The following is a 22856-nucleotide window of genomic DNA, read 5'->3' as shown; positions in this document are numbered from 1 at the left end:
TTATAAAGAGAATTTAACAGCAAAGGCAAGGGTTCAAAACTGTGTTATGTGTGTATCAGTAGGGGGCAAGCTAATTTAAATAGTAGGACATATCTTCCTCTTCCTGCTATTGATGGGAGGAACAGCAGGTTTCAACCTGTTACCCTACAGGCTACCGTTTTAAGAAGGGGGCGAAATTAAGATTCTTTCCCTGTACCATTCCACCAAAGGAGCTGCTGCCATGGAGGGAAACAGGCTTCTGACTTAATCCCTTAATTTATACAGCATGTTGCTTCTGGGACATAATACAAATGAAACCACTGAAGCCTTTCTAAACACAGTTAACTCTTCAGATTGCAATTCCATCCCCATTAATCTTACTACAAAAGTCCTGCAAATGGTTTTGTTGACATCTTAATCCTGTAGAATTATTCTATATAGTTGCCTCAAAATGCACTAACAAAAAAAAAATCATATACAAGCCAAGAGGTCAAAAATCATTCCTTTTTCACTGGGGCTTATAAGCTTGTAGATGGTTTATGATGTTTGATGAATTATAATGGAAACAGAAGCTCATTTCACTGTTATCTTTACAGGAAATGATTAAAATTTTAAGTTTTTGTATAAACTAGAGGGACTTGGAAAAATACACATGCAACTACCTGAAAAAGATGCTCACACAGGCATTATCTACACACTGCAAGATTATATATATAAAGCAATCATGAGAAGAAGTGAACGAGAGATCTGGGAACCTCTTTGAAAAACTCCTTCAGTCAGACACACTTGTACCAAGATAACAATGTACATATGAAAAAGAAACAGCTAACCAACAAAAAATACAAAATAGAAGAGATGGTCGTTGCTCAGAACTTCACTGCAGATTGCTGTGCTGTGGCACCGCTTCACCTCTATCTTCTGTTGCTAGTCTCCAACGTGTTGGACTCTTGGAAAAATTGTTTGCACATTTTCAAAAAGCAAATAAACAAAAGTAATTGGAAACATATTTTCACCTTCCTTTCTTATTGGTAGAAATAATTAGGAGACAAGAGTATGTTAATTGAAATGGCATATGCATAGAAAGAAATTAGTGGAAATGACAAATGAAAAATATTTTGGTAAAATGCAAACAGAATGGTTGTCAAAGTGACCACATTAACTGTAACATCCTACAGCTCGCAAATTCAGATTTGTCCTTCTCATGAGGGAAGCTGACTTGTTATTAATAGAAACGTTGAATGAGGAAAGCAAAACAAGAAAGACAAAATTTGCAAACATGATATTAGTATAGTGCTTGGTTCATAGACTGAACCTTCTGATTTCAGCAGTGCCACTCAAGATATTAAACATCAGGCCCTTTAAGCACTTGCAGGATCAGGCCATTAGATATTAAACTGTTTTGTTGATTTGGCAAGAAACTAAGATATAGAATTGGTTAGCTAGTGTGTGTTACATTCAAATACAGTAAAACCTCACTAATTCCCAAAGCCAACAATTAATATTCCAAAACTGGAGTCCTTCCCTGTTTCTCTGCAGAAACCAAACTGAGTTCTTTCATGAGATCTGACATATGCAAAATAAAAGACAGAAGTTTTATAACTTCTGGGAAAATATAATCTGACTTTTTCTATAAATGAACACTTGCCAATCTGAAAAATTCTATAATTTACCAGGTGTGTTTCAGCTATTAGTGAGAATTAGCAAGGTTTGATTGTACTCTAAATCCATTAAAGGCCAAAGTCTTACCTCATCAGGACTAGGGATAATATTTACACTGACAACCTGATCACAAATAACAGATTCTGAATGTATTCTGTTCAAGCGACTCCTTAGTTCAGCATTCTGGTTGAGAGCCTTAAAATAAAAATTGCACAATTCATTTAAAATTAAAAAGTAAGCGTGAAACAGAAGAAAGAAAAAAAAAAAAAAGTAGCTTCTTCCCAGCAATTTCCTAAGAAATCACAGAACCTCCTTTCTTCCATTTTTAGAGAGATACCTATTTTGAGATCCTCTCTAACATGATTTAATCTTTTGGTTGCTTTGGTGATTTTCAGGAGGCAAGGGGGACAGATATTCTCCCACAACGTAACAGTGGCGTTCTACCTTAATACTTCAGATGGCTCTTTAGCAGGTATTCTGGTGGGTTATGTACATTATGGAAATGGGAAGTGAATGTAGCAAGAAAGAATGAAACTGCAGAACAACAAACGGGAACTACCCGCAAAATGCCCAAAGAGGCAATTCTTGGTTCACAACTATACAGCCCTTTCTGAACCAAGGTTATCAGCACTTAGAGCCTGCAAAAGGAAATTGCTTCCTTTCCAGCAAAAACAACATAATTGCTAGTATCATTGGGTGTTTGCCCATCCAGATCAATTTGATGTATTTGCATGTGTGTACTCATTTCAAACTACTGATCCATTAGAGTGTCACAAATACCAATAGAATTCACAAATAGAATTCAATTGCTGATTTTTCTCCTTTTTTAAAGCCCACCCTAGATTATAAATTCGGGTGCATATAGACATATTGTCTGTTATCTAGACAGACTCATGTGCAAGATTCTGAAATTCAGAAAAAGTATAGTATGTTACATATCTAGAACATGAACTGACTTAACCCTAATATATCCCCAGCACTGAGGACTATAAAAAAAAGAACAACAGACAGACATACTGTTTTAGTGGAAAATGTTATAATGGAGTAAGAATCTTCTTCTGCCTCCCCCTAGTGCAGACTCAGGAATATATTGCATGAATGTACTGAAACAAAGTGGGACCAAAGTAAAATAGGTTAGCTTAAACTGTCACTAAACAGTTTAAATTACCCCATTTTGTTTTCTTCTGAAACAGTCTGGGCATGTTCACAGGTCCCATCTACCAGGAAGGGAAGGTGATGACTAACAGCAGCCTGGCAGTAGCTTCTTAAACTGCTCAAATCTGGTCATAAGACTGGACTAACCCAGCCGTCTGACTAAGGTCAAATTTCCACTTATTCCCCATTGAGACTATGAACTAATGTGTGACAGTGACCTTTAGACTGACACTGGAGGTCAGGAATAAGAAGAAAACATGATCACCTATTTCATACAAGTTGCTAATAAGTTAAATTTGTATCAATAACCAGAAATGGTTATCCTTATCTCTCATCCTTAACCTTTCTTTATTACAACACACAGTAATCAATCTGTGTAACATGATATGCATCTGTATCTATAAAAACATTGTGCATCAATTTTAATCTCATAGCAAAAACCTCCAACCCAATAACAATAACAGTGTATGAAATTATATACACATTTGGGTGAAGTTCTGTTTGCCTTTAAACCTCTGCTCATATTTCTTGCAGATGCAGTACTCCACACCAACCCTTTCTTCAGAGTAAAGACTGTTTCCTTGACAATGAACTAAAAATTTTGAGTTATTTTGCAACCTGAGGACTTACTATTGCTTTACCTCTTCTTCCTCACTAAAGCCAATGACAATTTTTCCTTTGGCTTAAGTGGGAGAGACGCTGGACAGTAACAGGTGTGTATCTGAAAATCCAATTTACCCATGATTATCTTGTAAGCCATGATTCGTTTTGCAGTTAGAGACATGGACATATAAAACAAATCTGAAAATATACAGTCAAAATTTAAAACTGAATTAAGAAAACAAGAATATCTCCTTGGCTGTGCTGGAAACAGCTCCAGAAAAGATATCCAGTCCTTTTTCTTTACTTCGGAAAACCATAATAGATACATGCTTACACAAACAGAGGTTAGATATATGTTATAACACAACATATGTCATAGTTCTGGTCATGAACTAGGCTTTTTCTTGGCTCCTTCCACCTCAGGAAATGGCCCAAATACAAAAGAAATAGTGCATCTGGCAAGCTAGACGTGTTTGAAATCAAATCAAGAACATACCTGAGAGAGGGACTGTCTGAGGTGTGCTATTTGAGCATTGTGGCCTGTAAGATCCTGCTCTGAAACAATCTGCTTAAGCTTCTCCTTCTCTATAGCTATGCTGTTAAAGGCAGACTTCAAAAGAGAATGCACTAAACAAAAAGAAAAAAGGAAACAAGTGTTTTCTCAGCTACAGAACTGCACATTGACAGTTATTACAATATTTCAGCAATAAAGACAAAGAGTGAGATTTTCATCCCACAATTATGGAAATTTGAAACAAGGATCTGAACTTCAAGTAATTCATGCCAAATTAAGTAAAAACACTTGCAGCTTGAGGTTGTAATGTGCATACTGTATGTTCACACATATGTCATCTGAGCATATTCTTGGTGCTGAACGTATAGAAAGGTGCATATTTGGAAAACCTGTGTCCAATGTGTATTCTTTTCTTTCTGGTTTTTTATTTTTCTTTTCAGAGTAACAAAAAAATTATTTCTGCTAAGAGTTAATATTGCACTAATAAAGAGGATTACTTGGTCTTTAAACAGGTTTTTGATGCTTTTTAAGATACCAGTCTTGCGTTTTTCCTATGTTTGTTATATAACAGCAAACTGATAACAAACCCTTTTAAAAATAGTATTTTTCAGTCTGTAGGACCATTCATTTATTGGCAATTAAATGGCATTTCTAAAGTACATTCTAGTAATAAGCTCTTCTGTTGTTTCCACTAATGTAGAAAACATTGCACAAAAATGAATTGCAAAACATTATATGTTGCAGCGACATTCTGATTCATCTTTGGGGAAAAATAAAACGTTTTATTGAGAAACAAAATGTTTGCAGATTCAGTCACATATCTACAAGATGCAGAAAGTACTTCAGAAGACTTCTAAAAAAATCTCTTATCAGACAGAGTTTATCTACTTCTATATTCATGACATCCATGGAAAATGTAAGAAGGGTAATACATGTTGTCTTTATGTAAGCCACCTGACCAGCTAAAAACTCTTATACAATATCATCTAATGCAGATGAATGCCCTGACCATAACTAAGGGAAGGCAATAAAGAAACTCAACAGAGAAGCACAATAAAGGAAAGGCTTGACATTTCCAGTTACCTTTTTGCGCCATCAGGCAGAATTCTTCTTGAAGCTTCATGTACTCAGTAGAGCACTCCAGAGGGTCCATTACATGGCTTGGGGGAGTCTGAAACTCAATGTCTGCACAAAGGTTGGGATTCGATGAATGCAGTCGAACGGGTGACATAGTAGCACTGAAAGGGACCTACAGTGAGAAACAGTGAAGAAATATTGTATAAGGTGCAACCAACCTTTTGATACTGCTGAAGCAAAATACAAATTTCTTCTGAAAACAAAAGACTTCGTTCACAATGTGAAGAACATGATAAGAGTGAACATGTAACTTTTTACTCTCCTAAATCTCAGCACAGCTGCTGCAGAATTCTCTTGAAATTTTTCACTGAAACAGAAAAAGGCCTAAATACATAGTTAACAGTTAACGATGGAGCATTTCAATTCTAACGTTTACAAAAATGGACCATTTCCTAATGCTTAAAAGATGGCTAGAAAATTGAACCATGACACATGCTACTTTATACTTGGACATTTGAGAGTACATGTAGTATGACTGTTGTTACAATACCAACATTTGAAGTATGCAAGTTTCTCCACAGATCTAGAACTAGGATATAATATTATCAAATATATCACTGAAGCTTTCCAAACCTACTGGTAAATCTTGAGTTGAAACTGGTATCAAGGCAATTCTGAATTATTAGCAGAATTAGGACTCTCCAGTTCCCGACAGGAAAAGGTTGCTCGTCAATTATTCAATCGGACATTATTTACCTCAGTGGATATTGTACATATCTTTGCTAGTCAAGTAAGAACTATCTTAACATCTTAATGATTTAATGATTGTAACTATATGAATTAATTGTACTGGCAACTGTACTGGCAACTATGAAGAGGGAAAAATCATATAGTCTTTCTATATTCTTTCTAACTAAACAACCAACCAACCACCAAAATAAAAAATCAAAACTCCACCTAATTTTCATTTAAAGTACATGAACCATAAATAAATGCAGAGAGATACAGCTTAGTAAGATGGAGCAAAGAATTTAGTTTATTATCATTTCCACTTCTCCTTCTCCTTCTATACTTTTCAGGTACAGTAATAAAAATATATATGCAAATCTTTATAAGTTATAGACACATGTATCGGGTACTGAACAGTTACCTATATGCTACATATGCAGTGTATGGCTACCACTGTTATGCGTGTGATGTGTGTGTGTGAGCGTATGTCGCATTTTAATTTTACCATTTACACACATTTGTATAAAAATCAGGCCAAGAACCCAATTTTCAAATTTAAATGCAAAGGAAAGGCATGCAGAACTACATTTTGTTACTTAAATATTAAGCACTGTTAAACACATTGAACACATTAAATCTAATTTATTTCATTATATTGATCCAATGTATAAATCAAGAATTTCCACACTGCAGCCCAATGTAATTATTCAAATATGAAAAATGGGGCCAAAATATAAAATGTGTCTTCTGCGGCATGATAAAAAGCAGCAGATAACATAAAAAGTCATATTACTAAGAATTTTTATCCACAGCTAAGTTCTATACTACCGTCAGTATTTGAAATTGGTACCTTGTTATTTGATTAGATCAGGGAATGGTTTTATCAATCCCTTCCTGTAAAAGTTGTCATCAATATATGTTTTAGGTTTCTGATTCCCCAGTGAAACCCTCAAAATCCTGTTGGATCTATTCATTACATCGCGTTCCACTCATGAGCATATTCTGCAAAATACTGTTTTCCATCCTATTCTTCCTCCTGTTCTTCGACCATTTTCTTCCTGTTCACCCATATAGCACGTAAAATAATAGCTCTATGGCACCTATCCAGTATGAACTTTATTCTCTTCTCTCATGTATTTTGATTTCCAGCTATATCAACAAAGTAGGTATTTTTTATTGGACCTCATTTTAGCCTCATATCAAGAAGACTTCATTTACAGGAGATGTAGAATAAATTCCTTCCATTTGTACTGTATATTTACCCCATTATCTCCTTCGCGAGTACCAGACTGCCTCTCTCAACAGCCCAACAAAACTAGGTTAATTGACTAATGTGACTAAATGTAGGTTAATTTCAAGTTTCCTTTACAAAACCTTTTCACTTCTTAAATCAGAGAGCATGTTCCCAAAACTTTCTGACTGGGAGCACCGCAAAGGTTCAATTGCTCCAGGAGGGCAGAGTAGGTGACTACATGATAGCTGTGTGTGCAGGGAAGAAAACCCATCCAGAAGACAGGGAAGAAAGCTGATCCCAGCTATAATGCAGGAGCTTGAAGGAGAGTCCCTGCAGCCCCACACGCCTGTTGCCCCAGCCCCACATAGACTGGCAGAGCTGCAGGCAGGCTGCCCACACATGGGAGGGCCTTTAGTCCCTTTGTGATGAACCTAGCTGAAGAGACCTGCTTCAGATCCATCAGAAATCTGCCTCATACCTCAGCTGGCCAGGCTGAAAAGCAATGTTTCTGCAGTGAGGTTTATTGGAAAAATAACATTTTAAAGTATGTCCTAGAAACAGTATTTACATGTTCTACAAATACTGTCACACTGCTTGCAGGAAATATACATTCCCATGACAGAGACAAATAGCTGCTTTGCCGACTGCTTTAAATACAAGAACCAAAAATACTGAACTGTTGACCAACATGAACTCTCCTCATATGCATCTTGTAGACAAGTTTCCAAGCTATTTCCCACAACAGATGGAAAAGTCCACATTGAACAAACTCTTTCATTCTCTTGAATAGGCAACAGTCAAAGAAACACTGCCAATATATTCTCTTCCCCTTTTTTCCTTTCACTGCTGTGCTTTCTCTCTATATCTGTAGTGACTTGATTCTGACTTTATTGCCCATTCTTTTTTTGGTTTGTTTTGTTGTTGTTGTTGTTTTGGAGGATTTTTAAAAAATATTTAGCTTCTCGATGCATCACTCTGGTTTCCTCCATACACACACTCTTCTAGACTTGACTTCAGATGTACCTTGACCTGACTTTCTGCTTTATGCCAGGGGTGTAATACCCACTCATCCATCACCTTCTTCAGAATTACATGTCCATGTAGGAACAGACTGTTCCTGGTAGAGTGGGTTGTAAGGAAAACCTCCTCTTTCTGCCATGCACCTAACTGATGTAACGCTGTATTCCTCCGTCTATACACACAGCTTCACTGCCTGGGAGAGACAAGCACTTTGCTACATCAGCCAGGAAGAACGGGCCATTGCCACGACCACTGCAACAGCTGCAGAGTCATTTTGGTGCCTCTAGTTTTCCTTCTGCGCTTTTTCTAGCTCCTCCAAGACCTCCCTCAACAGGTCCTCACTTCAGCTGCAGGTAACTCAGCGATTCCCTGGACTCCTACTGCCTTGCAATCTAAGTCCAGCTGTGTTTGCTCCACTTCAGCACTCCTTGGTACACATTTTGCCAACGCTGTTTAACTACTGCTGAACCTACTGGTTAGAGCCTCCCACTGACGCTGCTCAGCCACAAACACCAAGAAGCAGGTTGATTTCTCTGCTAGGCAGGCAGACCGATGAGGTTGGAATATCAATCAATTATTGAGCACAGCACTCAGCATCAACTGATTACAGGGGATTAAATTTAGATGAGTTAATTTGGGAACTGGAGAAACACTGATTTCTCTCATGCTTTTTAGTTACTGAGTTTTGTGGTCCAGGTAGCAGGAGCTCAAGGTATTCAGGCTTAAGCAGAAGCTAGGTCTGATCTAGGGGATTTTAGCTATGGGCTGGAGCAGCAGACCCTGGAATACTTTAGCCTGGTGAAGACATTCACTGCTTGGGTTAGGTAAGGGGTATGCATTTAAAGCTCACTTCAATCTTTGGCTGCACAGAGTCTTCCCTATCTAGCTGTTGTACTAATCAGTTGATGGATTAGTACTAATGACTATATTGTGCATTCCTAATAAGTGCTTTCCTGATAAAGCAGCAGCTGAAGATATGCTTTTGATGCTAATTTGACTTCACAAACACCACTTCCCCCTCCCAATTCCCAGCCCCGTGTTGATTCCATAGCTCCAGATTTTGCATCAAAGACTTAGAGAATTTGCAAAACTAAACACAGACACTAGAGGTAGTAATATGACTTTTTGGGATTATGGAATGTAAACAGAAAGTGTTTCAAATGAAAAGGCTAACCTTATACTACTTTAAAAAAAAAAAAAAGAAAGAAAAAAAGATCAGGAAATTTTATAATTCCATGGTTGTTTGTAACAAATCTCCTTGATTCTGTGTCTTGCTATAGACTATCATGAGAATCTTTTGATTTGAATTTGATCATTTCTTTCCCTTTTGTATAGTATATAGCAGAGTATGTCAGACATGTTCAAATAGTGCAGGGCCTGAGTCTAGCCGTCACTTGCACTTGCATGAAGGAGGAGGGACATGTACCATGTAAACAAGCTCAGACTCACATTTATAGAATTCATTTCTGTCAGGCCTGACCATTTCTAAGAAACTCAGCTGAAAGTGGGTAGCATGGATACCTCCAAAAAGTGCAAGAAACATTTTCATAAGCTTATTACACATTCAAGTTACACAGCTTCCCATCTTTAGAGCTATCCCTTGATTTTTAAATCCACTCACTGTTGTAGCCACTGCAGCTGCTAGTCTCTGCCGGCGTCGTGTTGTGCTGAACTGGCCCTTCGGTGCCGGCCCTTCCTGACAGTGAATGCAAGAAGAGAAGGAAGTAGAGAAAGAGAAGGGAAGGGGTGATGGGACACAGGAAGATGAAAGGTGATCAGAAAAGGGAGAGGGAGAGTCTTTAAGTGGATTTCAATCTTGTTAACTCTCATGGCCTACACATGCTGAGGACACATTACATGTTTTCAGTTGTGTATGCCAGAGACATAAAAAAGCTAGATACTTCACTAAAATTACGTCCAGATGAGTTGGACTGCAGTGCACTCACTAAGACTACAAAAAAAAAAAAATTCTATTAGCATTGCCATTCAGAGTCATAAGGCAATTATGGAATAAGAAAACAAAAAGGGTGCTATGGCATGGCAGAAAACACAAAAACCAAACTCCTTGTGGGGGTCACTTGACCATCTAGACGATGAATTCTGAAAGAGATCACTTTGCATTAGTGGAAATGCATGAACTGTGGTCATTGAAGATGCATGCATCTCAATGGTAAAACTTTTCAGTGTGTGTGTTATAGTAAGCTTGCTTATGTGCACAGCTCTAGCATTTCTGTGTCCATCCTTGAGCCTATTTGTTCATTTTCTCCATTTTCTTCATTTTTGAGTTCCGACTACTTCTCCCGTACATTACTGAAGGCTTTGCTTCCAAAGCAATGCAAAAACTCGGACAAAGCAGCACAAATGAAACCTAAGTATTCCAACAACTACTTCCTTTTCCGCATGCCTAACTTGTGGCCTCATCCTGCTCAATTTTTTTTATTTTATTTTCAAGAAAATTCATCATGGTACATTAAAGTCAAGCAAGTAATTGTCTAATGCAGAGGAGCTCCACACCTATCATAAAGACCTTCTATTTAATGTCTAATCAAAATGTCATTATTTTGAAGCTATTTTAAGATTCTAGAAGACTAGAAAAGCCACCTTTCTGCTTTTAGAAAACAATTTTCAATCCCTTTACATTTTTCTTCCCCTGTAGCTTCACCTATAGCCACTTCAGTATTTTTAAATCTATATACATTTTTACTTTTTCTGAAAGCAGCCTGGGCACCATATAAATAATAATGGTATAGATTCTATATATAGGCACCATGCTGAAGAACAGGATATTGTAATCCAATTATTAGCTGAAGTGTCTTGCTCCTGTAACATTCCTGCTGCATAGGGTTGCTGCATCTGAGAATGGCCATACCCTTCACCCTCTGGCTGATGCTAGTGGCAGTGCTGACAATGGAAGGGTTGTCTAATGATCACAGTAAGAGAAGCCTTGCTTTATAATATTTTATAAAATTCTCACATTTAAAAACACGTACATAAGCTCTAAAATATAGAGTACAAACTTTGTTAAAGCAGAGAACACATCATATGCATAATGTAAAGCTCTTTGTGCTCTTCAGAAGTATGTCTATCCTGTGAATAAGAGTTTGGAAAAATATTCTTGTTTAACTAATAGGGATATATCTAAAAGTATGGAAGTACAGAGAGAGAGACATGCACAAATACATATGTATCTGCAAGATTATGCAGGTATACATTATTAAAATGGGAACAATGAGCTCTGCAGAACCATACACTCCCCTCAAGACAATAGAAAGTGAGGTCATAACCTAAATTACAATATAAAGAAATACTTATTCAAAGGAAAAGGTAATAAGCCAGTCTTTGGGTTTGGTTTCATTTCTGAGCTGAAAGCCTCAGTAGAGCAAGACGACTTTTCAGGTTGCTCCATGCTGTATAGTTCTCTATTAAACTACTCTCTCCCCCTCCCCCCCCCAAAAAAAAAAAAAAAGAAAAAAAAAATCAGTCTTGAAAAAGAAGATCTTTAGATTGTCATGAGAATGACAAATTGGTCTTCCACCCGGGGGGGGGGGAACCCAAACCCAAAACTCAGTTTTTGTACAAAGGCATCATTTGTAAAATGAATGAATGAATGAACCTGTTGTTGCAGGCCATTTTCATAAGACTTTAAATAGGCTTTTTAAAAACAAAATAAACCTCCTTCATAAAAGCAATCTTTCTTCAGAGACACAGTCCGTGTATTACTCTTGAGTAAAGGCCTCTAAATTAAGCTGTTAATTCTGAACAATTTAGCAATACTAAACCCCCAAACCTGCAAAATTATACACACATGCTACACTCAATTTTACTTCGGGGAGTAACCCCACTCTATTCACTGGGATTAGCTGTGTGAGCAAAGTTAGCTGCATATAGAACTGGTATACCTAATTGGTAAACACATATTTCTAAAAAAAAAAGCAAGCACCTTTTCTTACAAGAAAAAATATGTTTTAAACGCATTATACACCTAGCATTCATATTGCAGAATGTGTTAGCAGGAATACAACAAAAGCTATCTTATTAACAAAAACTGGTAACAAGTACAATACAAAATCTGAATGGGAGAATTCTCTCCTTGCATCTTATGCAGTGGATGCTGAGCTAGCAAAAATTACACCCTCGTTCCCCATTACTCATGAACAAGACACGTATATATAGAGCTCCCTAATGTTTGTGTTCCCCAGAAGGATGGCTCTCAACATCATACTATCAGAGGGTCTTTTGATGGTAGTTAACGACTGCTCATTCTAAAATAAATAGGTGCAAGTACTTCAAATGGAATTAATAGCGCAACTAGCTTAAAGTTAGTGTGTTAGTATTAGCATTATCCCCTAAAACTAACCAGATATATGGAGGCATGGGGAAAGGGAAAGGAAAAGGACAACAGAAGTTTTCTTAGTACCAAATGTCAATCATTTAATAGCAAATCATATGTAGGCACCATGAAGAAATGATCACAACTTAGACAAAGTGATCCTCAGTAGTGGATGCCCTGATAAACAGTTTATAAAGAGTTGGAGTAGTCTTGAAAAAATGACCTATAAGAAAGGCCGATGAAGCTAGAAGGAATGGCTAAGAGAAGAACAAAATGGGACTATAAGCTTAAAAAGCACCTAAGCATGGGAGGAAAGCCACATTTTAGTGGAATGGCAACATGAGCGAATAGGAATAACAGAATGAGTCAGAGATCTTCCACAGATCACAGCTTTAGACCATTCATGGGACAGGACAGCCCTTGGAAGAATAAACAATGTGTTGAGCCCATCAAACTAGGCAAGATAATGAAACAGCCAAAAAGGAATCTTCATATTCCACATAATTTAGAATAATTTTATTGTTTCTGTTTCACTGCAAATTAATTCATAAATCAATAACTTAATGCTTTGCTCTAACAAAATAAGCTTTACATTTCCAGCATTAAGCTTACCAGGACTTAATGCTGACCCAGGTTAGGTAGAGTTCATTATCGACCCAGAAGTGACAGATCCATGTAGAGCAGTGCTATGCACAAAAACTCTCTCAGGGGAACCTGCAAACTTTGACCGTATTTGAGAATTTCAGGAGCTGAGGCACAACTCCTGCCAAGCCACAAACAGCAGTTTGAGAGTCAGGTGCCAAAATGATGGAAGCCCAGATCAGTGTCACTTCGGCAAAGTGCAGGCAACACAGGAACAGCTCGTAATTCCTTATCACCCACCCCAGATCATCTTACATTGACTGCTTTCATCTTTTTTTTCATCATTTTTGTGGAGAGGAATTTCTCTGAGACCACTGTGGCATGAAAGAAGAACATGCAGTGTCGACACTGTCTCTTTATAGGCACCAAGTACTTGCATCCATTTTCCTGATATTTTTATTTGCCTATGTTATTCAGCAGCAGGGAAGCACAGTGATCCTTTACATGCAGGTAATAGGACATGACATCAATCACCAAAATTCCTTTGTTAACAAACCTTTTTAATCCTAAAAGATGCTTCATTGTTCAACCTATTGTGATTTATCTAGTGCAACAGGGAGAAAGAAAAATCACCTACAACAGCTGCAATGAGAAAGCTGATGCAACTACAATTTCTTCTTTCCTTAAGGTTATTAATCTTAAATGAGTCACAGAAAATACCTTATTGTGCCTCTAGGGGACATATTAAAGGCTTTCAAAGTTTGCATGAATTTCAGAGAATTTAAATGGATCAGAAGTTGTTGACATTTATTTATTCTGTAGCAGACAGCACAGTGGTGATTGTTAGCTCCTGAAGTCAGTTGAATATAGTCTTCATTATCAGTTGCTCGATTATAAAAAAGATTAGGTTTTGGATTAGGCTTCAAAACACACAACTACTACTGACAAAACAGAGTAAGACACTCTGGAACTAGCCGTAATACGAGCGTATTATGCTTATTTCTGTGCCTTTACTTTTTAGTTCTAAGGCAAGATGGGGTAAATTCTTTCTTCACGTAATTTATTCTTTGGATTATTCAGTTTGTTCCCGTACTAGACTTTTCCATAAGAGAAGGCTTGTGAAAATACTTCTCATTGGTAACATTCCTAGTATAGGTCTTGACAAAGACAACTGGTGTGTTTAGCATTTCACTCATGTTTTCTGCTTTTACCTTATGTCATCTGTTCAACTGCCCTTCCTGGCAAGTTTGAGATAGAACAGAATCCCCGTGTGCTGCATGCATATTGCCTATTTTGCACCTTAATTGACTAGTATTCAGATCCCCCTCCTTTCCCTAGATGCCAATGTTTTCATATGAATGAAAGTAAAATCAATACTTTTCTCACTATCTTCTCTAGGTTTTAAACAACAAACTGAGATTCAATTTATTTCATCAGGAACATAAGAGACAGCACATTGACCTCCTACTTTCAGCTAATATATCATTTCATGCTTAAAAGTTAATCTGAAAGGACAGTGAAAAGTAAAACATTGTGCATTCAGTACCTGAAGTTGAATTTTTGCATCTTTGCTGACACTTTTTGTTCTCCATCGTCTCGTGACCCGCTTGTCTTTCTTTGAAATATCTACACAGTTAGCCTACATTACACAAATAGTTAAAAGCGACAAAGTGCTATTAAGTTGACGCAAGCAACACAGACAGTACAGCAAGTTAGTAAAGAATTGTAGCATTAGACATCTACAAATTAGAAAGTAAGGAGAAGAATGCCACTGCCGGCACCTGCAACTACAGCAGTGACCAGCTGTAGCTATCCATACACTTCTATAAACACATGGTATATTTAGCTCATTTAGCAAAACTACTGGTATACCTTCTTCATGAGTGCACAGTATTTAGGACCAGATCTTGTTACCTCAGTACCTATTCTGGTACTACTCAGAGAAATGTAAAATTCACCTCTTCCTGAAATCAATGGTAAGTCTCATTACCTCACTGGAACTAAACTTCCCAACGCATGAACACCACTGGGAGATTTGTGTACTCAAGGAGACTGAGTGAAGAAGGAAGAAAGTGTTTAGGATTTAGGATCTGCTGTTGCTTTCCTGTGGTCAAGAGGAAAACTCACCCTCTATTGTAACATTTCAGTTTTGCTTTGCAAATGACTTAATCATTTGATTCGTCCTATTAAAGTCAAATAATTAATAAGTCTTAATTATTTGTTTACACATGAAATATTATTACACATGATTAAGATAAACATATAAGATAAACCTTTCATCCATTATTATGATTTCAGAAAATCATTCTGAGTTAACAGACAACATCTCTATATTTCCCTTAACACAAAGAACAAATGTTTCAGTGTGATGATTTATGTTCAAGCACATTTACCTGCATGTCTGTGAAATTTGGTGCTGACTGAGTTCTCTGTAGTATTTCTAAATTTTGAAGAAGTTTACTGAGTTCCACAAGGTTTGACTGACAATGAGCAAGATCTAACAGATATAAAACAAAAATACATTAGGTGCTTCAGTTCAGACTTTTTTTTTTTTGCCATGATGTCAATCATTGGCACTTTATTGCATTATAAAAGCTAAATGTCCAAATCCCTAGTAGTAAGATCTCTAACTAAAAGCTTTATTTTTAGAGATGTTAAGCACTTGTTATTTCTATGGGAGTCAGCAACAAGTCTGGACCTCAAAAGTTGATCATATTTTAACAATGATATCCATTAAGATAATACAAATTACTAAGATAAATTTTAAAAGCAACATCCCAAAACATACAGAGAGGGAAGTGCCCACCACAAGCATCTAATTACCTGAAGAGCTACTTCATGTGCATGTAAAGATGCAACTTAACCACTTTACTGACTATTTCTTATTTTAAATCAACAAGAAGTTTTGCTGAAAGAACAAGGCATGAAAAGGTAAAGACTAACCTTCTGCACATCTGTCCATCTCTTCAGAGTCCTGCAACCAGGCTGCTACTTTACTCTGACCAGTAGTACAGGTGGCAGGAAGGCTGTTACTGCAAGGTATAGGGGACTGCCAGGGGAAGCTGTTTTGTTGCACCTAAGGCATAATGAAACGCTTAAATTTACTGTTGCTATGTTGCTCAGTCAGTGTAATCACCATACTACTTCAGAATAAGAAAACAAAATATGCATTGTGATTTCAGTGACATCTGTGATTTGACTATATAGTTCCCCAAGATGCAGATTTTTCTGAACAGCATGTTGGAGCACCAAACTAAGAACCTCACAAGCAAACTGTGTTTGCTAACTACCAGTTAGAAAAGCTGTTGTTCAAGAGGAAGAACATTTTCAAACAGTAAAGAGACAGATTTATCCCTTATGACAAAGGCAAGTGCAAATTGTTCTGGGGACAGTGAATTCTTTGCAAAATCTCTACAGCAGCCCATTAATGAAGGCTGCAGTAAGGCTAAATTAGAGAGTCTTTCAGCTGCACACACTCAAAGCTTTTTGCTTGCCATTGGTTCCCACAGTGGAAACTCCCCTCTATTGACGTTACAAGCAGACCCCACTGAAACTGCCCATGAGCAAGCCCAGTGTGCGTGAGTTTTCAACAAAAGAACTACATACCTTTCCATCTGACACATTAGCAGCTGGTGAAGACTCTGTAGTAGAGGCTGAAGGGAATATGTGAAAACTAGCATCTCTCGGAGATCTCACAATCTCATTCTGACGGTACAATCGGTGGTGGCGTAATTTTGAAACCCATGCATCAAATGAATCCTGGGACTTCACCTGGAAACAAATTCACTATCAAGAAAGCATTCAAAATATATTTTTCTGCACATCTTTTACAGTTTTATTTATTTCCACTGTGGATGAAAAGAATAAGTATTTGCACCACATTTTACCTTCAGATGATAGATGTGTTCTTCTGTGTCAAGATCTATTCTACGAGCCTTCTTTTTTATAGACATAACTGATAAACCAACATCAATGCTCCCATGGACTTTGCCTTTCTGTATCTAAAATCAAAAAGCAGGGTAAGAAATTGGTAGTATCATGCATTTGTTCACTATATTTAACAGAAAAATATCTGGTGCTGAAATGGTTTCCCGTTTTATGAACATTTTAATATAAAGCCATATTAAAAAATAAAACCTGTAGTTAGACTAACCACTTACTATATTTATAGACAGAAAAAAGTATCTCACAAAAAATGCTCAGTGCAGAGCCAACTCCAAAGTTAAAGTGTGTTGGTTCACACCAGTACACAGCTACCAGTAAGTGAGAAGCAGAGAAAATTAGACAGTACTCAGCTCCCTGCTGCTACCGCTTGAAAATTATTGATACCAGATCTAACTAATTTAATGCTGCCCGTTATATCTCTTGAGTACGTTGTAATCACTTCTCTATCCTATCCACATATCTCAGAATAATCAGCTCTAACTGACATAAAAATTGAAAAAGAAAAATACATGGTCAGGCTAATCTCTCAAGCACCTTCATTAAATAAACTACTTTAAGTAATGTAGTTTTTATTTTCACAGAAGTGAGAAAAGGTAGAATTCTTGAGGACAGAACTCAACCAAAACTTTACATACTTTCCATATACAGATCTCTCATTGAATCCATCAACAACTTTCATGTGTGCGCTGTCATAAATATGCCTAGAGTGAGTATGAGATTTAATCACCCTGGCAGGCTGAATTCCAACACAAATTTTAAAATGGTCTTTAACTTTACTTACATCAATTGGTGACTTTGAATATTTCAACATTCCATTATCCAGGACAAAAAACCTCTGAAAGAAAAAAAAAATAATTCTTTCTTAATGAGCAGATGCAATTTAAACTGTGTACAATAATTCATCTGCAAAAAAAAAGGATTACTCTGTAGCAATTAAGGAATGTTTGCAGGTTAGAAAGAGAGGATAAATACAGTATTGAATTATTTTCTTGCTTGTTTTTTGACAACAATTATCTTCTAAGCAAGAAAAACTAGATTCTGTTTTCAACATTATGTTCTAGGTTTAACTTAACAAACCTCGATAATGAAGAGTATTTTTTCAGTTTTCCAGCCAATTCAATAAACTCTATAAGAAAGACACTGTAGGCCGAAAGAGTTATATCTGTTTCTTCATTTTTTTCCCGTTTTTCTTCTCACAGAAGCTGGTCACATTTTGAATTAACAACCTACCTTCCCTATCCAGAAACTGAAAAGTTTTTTCCTAGTGCAAGATCTATAACCCAAAAGGAAGACCCACATATGGATGTTCTTGTGGTCTCCTCGATCTCCAGCTGGGAAAAAAAATGCAGGCTGTGAGACACTGCTCTACCATCCAAAACTTTGTGCCTCATGGCACACCTCTACACAGCGAGGTAAAGAAGAGATTGTAATTTGTGCTGATTATACCTTTTGTAGCTGTAATCTAGCTAATACAGGTATTAGTACAAGTGTAAATATTACAGCATTCCCAGCAACATACCCAGGTCACGGGAGGGCTTATGTTTTTGGTGTTAGTCATTGATATGGTGTGAGCCACTATATCTTCATCGACACAGCTACCAGAGCTAAGCTAACCTGACAATGCCTATCTGTGACATTGCTACACCTTTATTTAGCTGAGTGGCTCTTACTTACAGCAGAGAGCAGAATCCCCTATTCACAATGTGTTTTTCCTACAATTAAAGCGGCCCTAGCTTGTGTGTACCAGACCACTCAAGCTGCGTTGCGGATAAGTTAGCATAGACTTTGGCACACAGCATAAAGATAGAGCCTAGCAGGAAACCTAGACTTGAAATGAGATTCACTAACTTGTGTTTACCACCACTAACTTTCAAAACATGCTAATTAATAGAAACTAATTCATATTGTTAGAGTCTAACCTAAAGCACTAATCTATGTTAAAAATCTAGAACACAGCAAAACATTATCCTGGACCCTCTAAGCTGTCTGACATGGAAGGGAAGGACAATGTTTTCATGACATGAACCTGTTAAGTCGACACGATGAGCAGGGTCAGTAGTTAGATGACAGAAAATATCTCCTGAAGATGGTTCTGGAAATTTTGTCAGTCGCACAACAGATGGTACCAATATCTCATGCAGGGCAAGAAAACATTGCTTTCCTGGAGACGTAACTTCTTGAATAAGATGTCAAAACAACAGGAGGGGTTTTGGTTCTGTTTTTTTAAACTAGGTATAATCATTAATGGACTTCACAAGAACATGACATTCATTTCGTATTGCTCTGCCTCTCTAAGTTCCACACACAGAAGAAAATGACCTTTCCTCGTATTTCATTCCAAAGCATACTGCACTTCAGAAAATGGTAAGCTACTCTCCAAGTTGTGCACATTATACCTGGTATGCTACTAAAGCACATTCAGAACTGTCAGAATGTGACATGCAACGTTCAAGACAGAGTATGCTATGGCTTTGCTAGCAGAACACTAACACAGCACATGCTACAATTACTTTCTCTGGAATTCCTCACTGGGCTCTCAGCACAAAGTATTGTTACGGAAACTGCAGGATATTGAGGCAGCAGTTAAAAAAAACAAAAAGAAACTTATTAACCAATCCACAGTTTCGAAACATAAGTTCAGCATAGATCCTTAGGTGAAATGTAAGGCGGGGGGGATGGAGGGGGATGCTGAACTGTGAAGCTCTTAATCACATTAAAAATTATTTACACAGGTAACTGCTCTAAAGTCAGCATGAAAAACAGATCATCAATAGTGATCTCCTTTATAGAAAGGTGAAAGTTGGACTCCTCTTGCTCTCCTATAAAGTTCCTTACCAAAACAGACACTTGTCCAAGAAACAACACGTTAACATAATGTATTTTAAAGGAGTGGAAACAGTGGGTTATTCTGTATATTCTTATACATCTGATTAATCGTTTTGTTTTGGGGAGTGGAGGTCGTTTGTTGGGGGTTTGTTTGTTTGGGGTTTTTTTGGTGTGCTTGTTTGTTGGTTTTTTTAAATAAGCTCTCATTTGCAGTTCTTTCAGTGTTTCAGGTATGTCAGTTTGAAATCCTTTAATCCCCTTAGACTAAATTCAAGTAGTGCATATGTATTTGGTGCTGAAACTACAAACTCTAGTTAAGTAAAACAAAACCAAAAAATCTAAGGTAGACAGGCATGCACAAAAAAAGGTGGCAGGCATATATGTATAAGTTAGTATAACATTCAGAAAGAACAGAGAAATTAGAAAAAAGTGTACTTTATACTAGTATGGACTGTATTTGGACTCAGACTTGAGTAAGTCCCCCAGCATTTAGCAAAAAAACAAAGTTAATGCTTTCCCAGAAAAAACGCCGTGTATAACAAATGGTTTCACTATCCTTTGCAGTAAAACGCATTCTGCCCTAGAAAATTATCCTGCTTCAAGTACCCTCAGCTACAAAAAGATGGGTGAGCGTCAATACCATACATCTTGTTGCTAAAAAAGGGGAAAAAAACGTAATTATTATGGTATAAAATACAGACAAAAGAGTTTATGAACACCAGGTTTCATAACAAAAACAAAAAGTAGAATTATTCATGGAGAAATGTCTCTAAATTAACTAAATAGAAACAGGAGATTTGGGTTTGAGTTTTGGGGCATTTTGTTTTATGTTTTTAAATTGAGACACCTAATGGCAAAAGTGCATAGTCCCATTGCAGGCCCACACAGAAGACTGCAATCAAGAAGACAAACAAAATTCAGGGACAAAGCTGGGCAAATCTGCCCACTCAGCATGCCTAAAGGGGAATGCTCTCCCGTACGAACACCTTGGGTCCATGCAAAAGCCCTTCAGCTCTCCTCTGCTATCATGATGTCCTGTGTACTTTAACGTAAACTCAATGCAATCTTACAGTACACGGCTACATTTTGTTATAATATATTGGAAAGAACGAAAGGAATATTGATTAAACTCTTAAACCACAAGGCATCTGCTGCATTATTTACAACTTCCACCTGGATTTTGAATACAACATTAGGCAGCAGGCACTGCAATTTGGAAACCATGAGCTGTGTGTGCAAAGTAATTCTTTACACAATTTGAAGAAAAAGTCATACACCAAGATCCTGGGCATTTATTTGACATCGTAATTTCCTTCAGACAAAAGTCCCAACTCATAAAATGAGGTAATAATCTTTTGACTGTTTTATGAGACATTTACCTTGTGCCAACCTTTTAAAGGCCATTTTCTCTTTTTCAGCATGAAACCTTCATGTTTGTCTGGCTTCTGGACATTGGTCTGGCCTATTTTCAGACCCTCTATGATTTCCCAGCTGTCAGGTTCCTGGTGAAAAAGTATGAAGACACATTGATTAATTAACTGTGCACACACATGATGAAAAATTGCACTTATATGTAGCACAAATTCTGCAGTGCAAGACAAAGAGTAAAGGAGGGGGTAGGCTTTTAAATCAGCCTATTTAGGTACGAAACTACATCATCACTGTATTATGTTTGGCTGTTTCTCATTTAAAATTGCTGAATATGAATATTTTTGGAAGTCTAACCCTTACCAGGTAACTAAAAGGAAGTTGAAACTTATAAAAGTCAGACACTGCAACTAAAAGACAATCTGAGGGTGGGTCTGGACATGCTATTCACAACAAGGGCTGTGTACCAATGAAATAAACACATCCAAATACATGAAAACAGGATCAAATTGTGGCTGAGCTAAGTATAAGAAAGGTCAGACCTGCTACTGGGGGTAACAGTGTGAAAGTGCAGGTGGCTCTGATCACCTGTTAAGTCTATCCAGACGGCACCCCACAAATTAGCACTGCACTGTGAGAACTAAAAGGACTGAAGAGATTTTATAAGTGGGGTATGGGCAGGATCTGCATGTTAAAAATGTACCTTTACTCCGAGTATTCTTTCTCTAAAAAAAGATGGGATCGTGAGATGAAATGAGGAACAAACGATACTGTTAAATATATGGGCATATATTAACAGTGCCCTTTGTGGTATTCCCTGATCATAAAAAATTGTAAATTTTCTGATCTTTAAAGTACAAGCTACATTGATTCTGGATACTCTAATTTTTCCTTAAAAATCAGAAAAACAAGCAGAAGAGGTTGGTTTGTTGTTGGTTTTGAATGTAGTCAGCTCTCGTCTTCAAAGGCATTTTATGACAAAGTTTCACAGGCTAATTGTGCCTTTAGAAATCTGCAAAAGGAAATTAACTTTTTTTTTTATTTTCCTGCATTCATTTTCATGAGAGAAATTTAAAAGAAAGCTAACGAATTTTCCCTCTAGAGAAAAGAATAGGAACTGTATCATTTCAGATACAACCAGCTGTATGCTTTTCAGGGAGCCAATTAAAGCATATTTCTTGTACATACCACTTCTTATGCATGATGACTTGTACGACTCACGCCAGACTTATAATAAACCATAGTGAACAGCTAAAGAACAACATTTTTAAAGAAAAAAAAGTCATGCCTTTCTTTCTATCCTCTTCCAACTACTGTTTTCAACAAAATTCTGTACCAATTTAAAAATCTCCTATTGTCTGCTCATTAAGACTCTATTTTATTAATTGTATCCTACAAAGTTGTAAACTTGCATTTTCTCAGCTGATCTGTCACAACTCCCAGCAATCTTATGAAAAGTTACCGAGAAAGGAAGCAGGTCATACAGCATCAAACATTTAAAGGGAAAAAAAAATTGTCTCCTCCATTTCCCACACAACTGTTCAAAGCTGAGCACTGTCAGTCTTGCATAACACCTCCAAGTTACACAGCTCTGATTACTATTATGAAAATATACGATTTCAAAAGTAACAGCAAATTTCAAATTACAATTTTCAATAAGGTCTTGTTATTTTCAGAAGGGTGAAAAGCTCTATCCCAAATAATACATACTACAGTAAATTTTAATAGAAATGTTTACTCAGTTTAGTTTTCCCTGCATAACTATAAATTGAAACTATCCCAGTGCCTGTAAATGTCATGCTCAAAAAACACCTTTTTTACTTCCCTGTGTTCTC

The 22856-nt window shown here is 37.0% G+C and overlaps 1 protein-coding gene across 2 annotated transcripts in view; it reads right to left on the bottom strand.

Moving 5' to 3' along the window:
- The window catches only part of LOC142083631 (oxysterol-binding protein-related protein 6), an 81466-nt gene that overhangs the window by 42863 nt on the left and 15747 nt on the right, over positions 1-22856 (bottom strand). The window contains exons 3-13 of one of the 2 annotated variants that reach the window (XM_075153343.1): positions 21033-21155; positions 17609-17662; positions 16770-16883; positions 16489-16653; positions 15826-15958; positions 15276-15379; positions 14429-14521; positions 9592-9666; positions 4994-5159; positions 3893-4023; positions 1726-1833 (exon numbers count right to left, since the gene is read on the bottom strand). In XM_075153343.1, coding sequence (XP_075009444.1) covers positions 1726-1833; positions 3893-4023; positions 4994-5159; positions 9592-9666; positions 14429-14521; positions 15276-15379; positions 15826-15958; positions 16489-16653; positions 16770-16883; positions 17609-17662; positions 21033-21155 — 1266 coding nt within the window. The remainder of the gene's footprint in view (positions 1-1725; positions 1834-3892; positions 4024-4993; positions 5160-9591; positions 9667-14428; positions 14522-15275; positions 15380-15825; positions 15959-16488; positions 16654-16769; positions 16884-17608; positions 17663-21032; positions 21156-22856) is intronic. The other variant, XM_075153341.1, reaches the window with a different exon arrangement.

The sequence above is a fragment of the Calonectris borealis genome, chromosome 6 (genome assembly GCF_964195595.1).
Source record: "Calonectris borealis chromosome 6, bCalBor7.hap1.2, whole genome shotgun sequence".
Taxonomy (NCBI): Eukaryota; Metazoa; Chordata; class Aves; order Procellariiformes; family Procellariidae; genus Calonectris; species Calonectris borealis.
The sequence above is the reverse complement of the archived record's forward strand: the minus strand, read 5'-3'. Positions and strand labels throughout refer to the sequence as shown.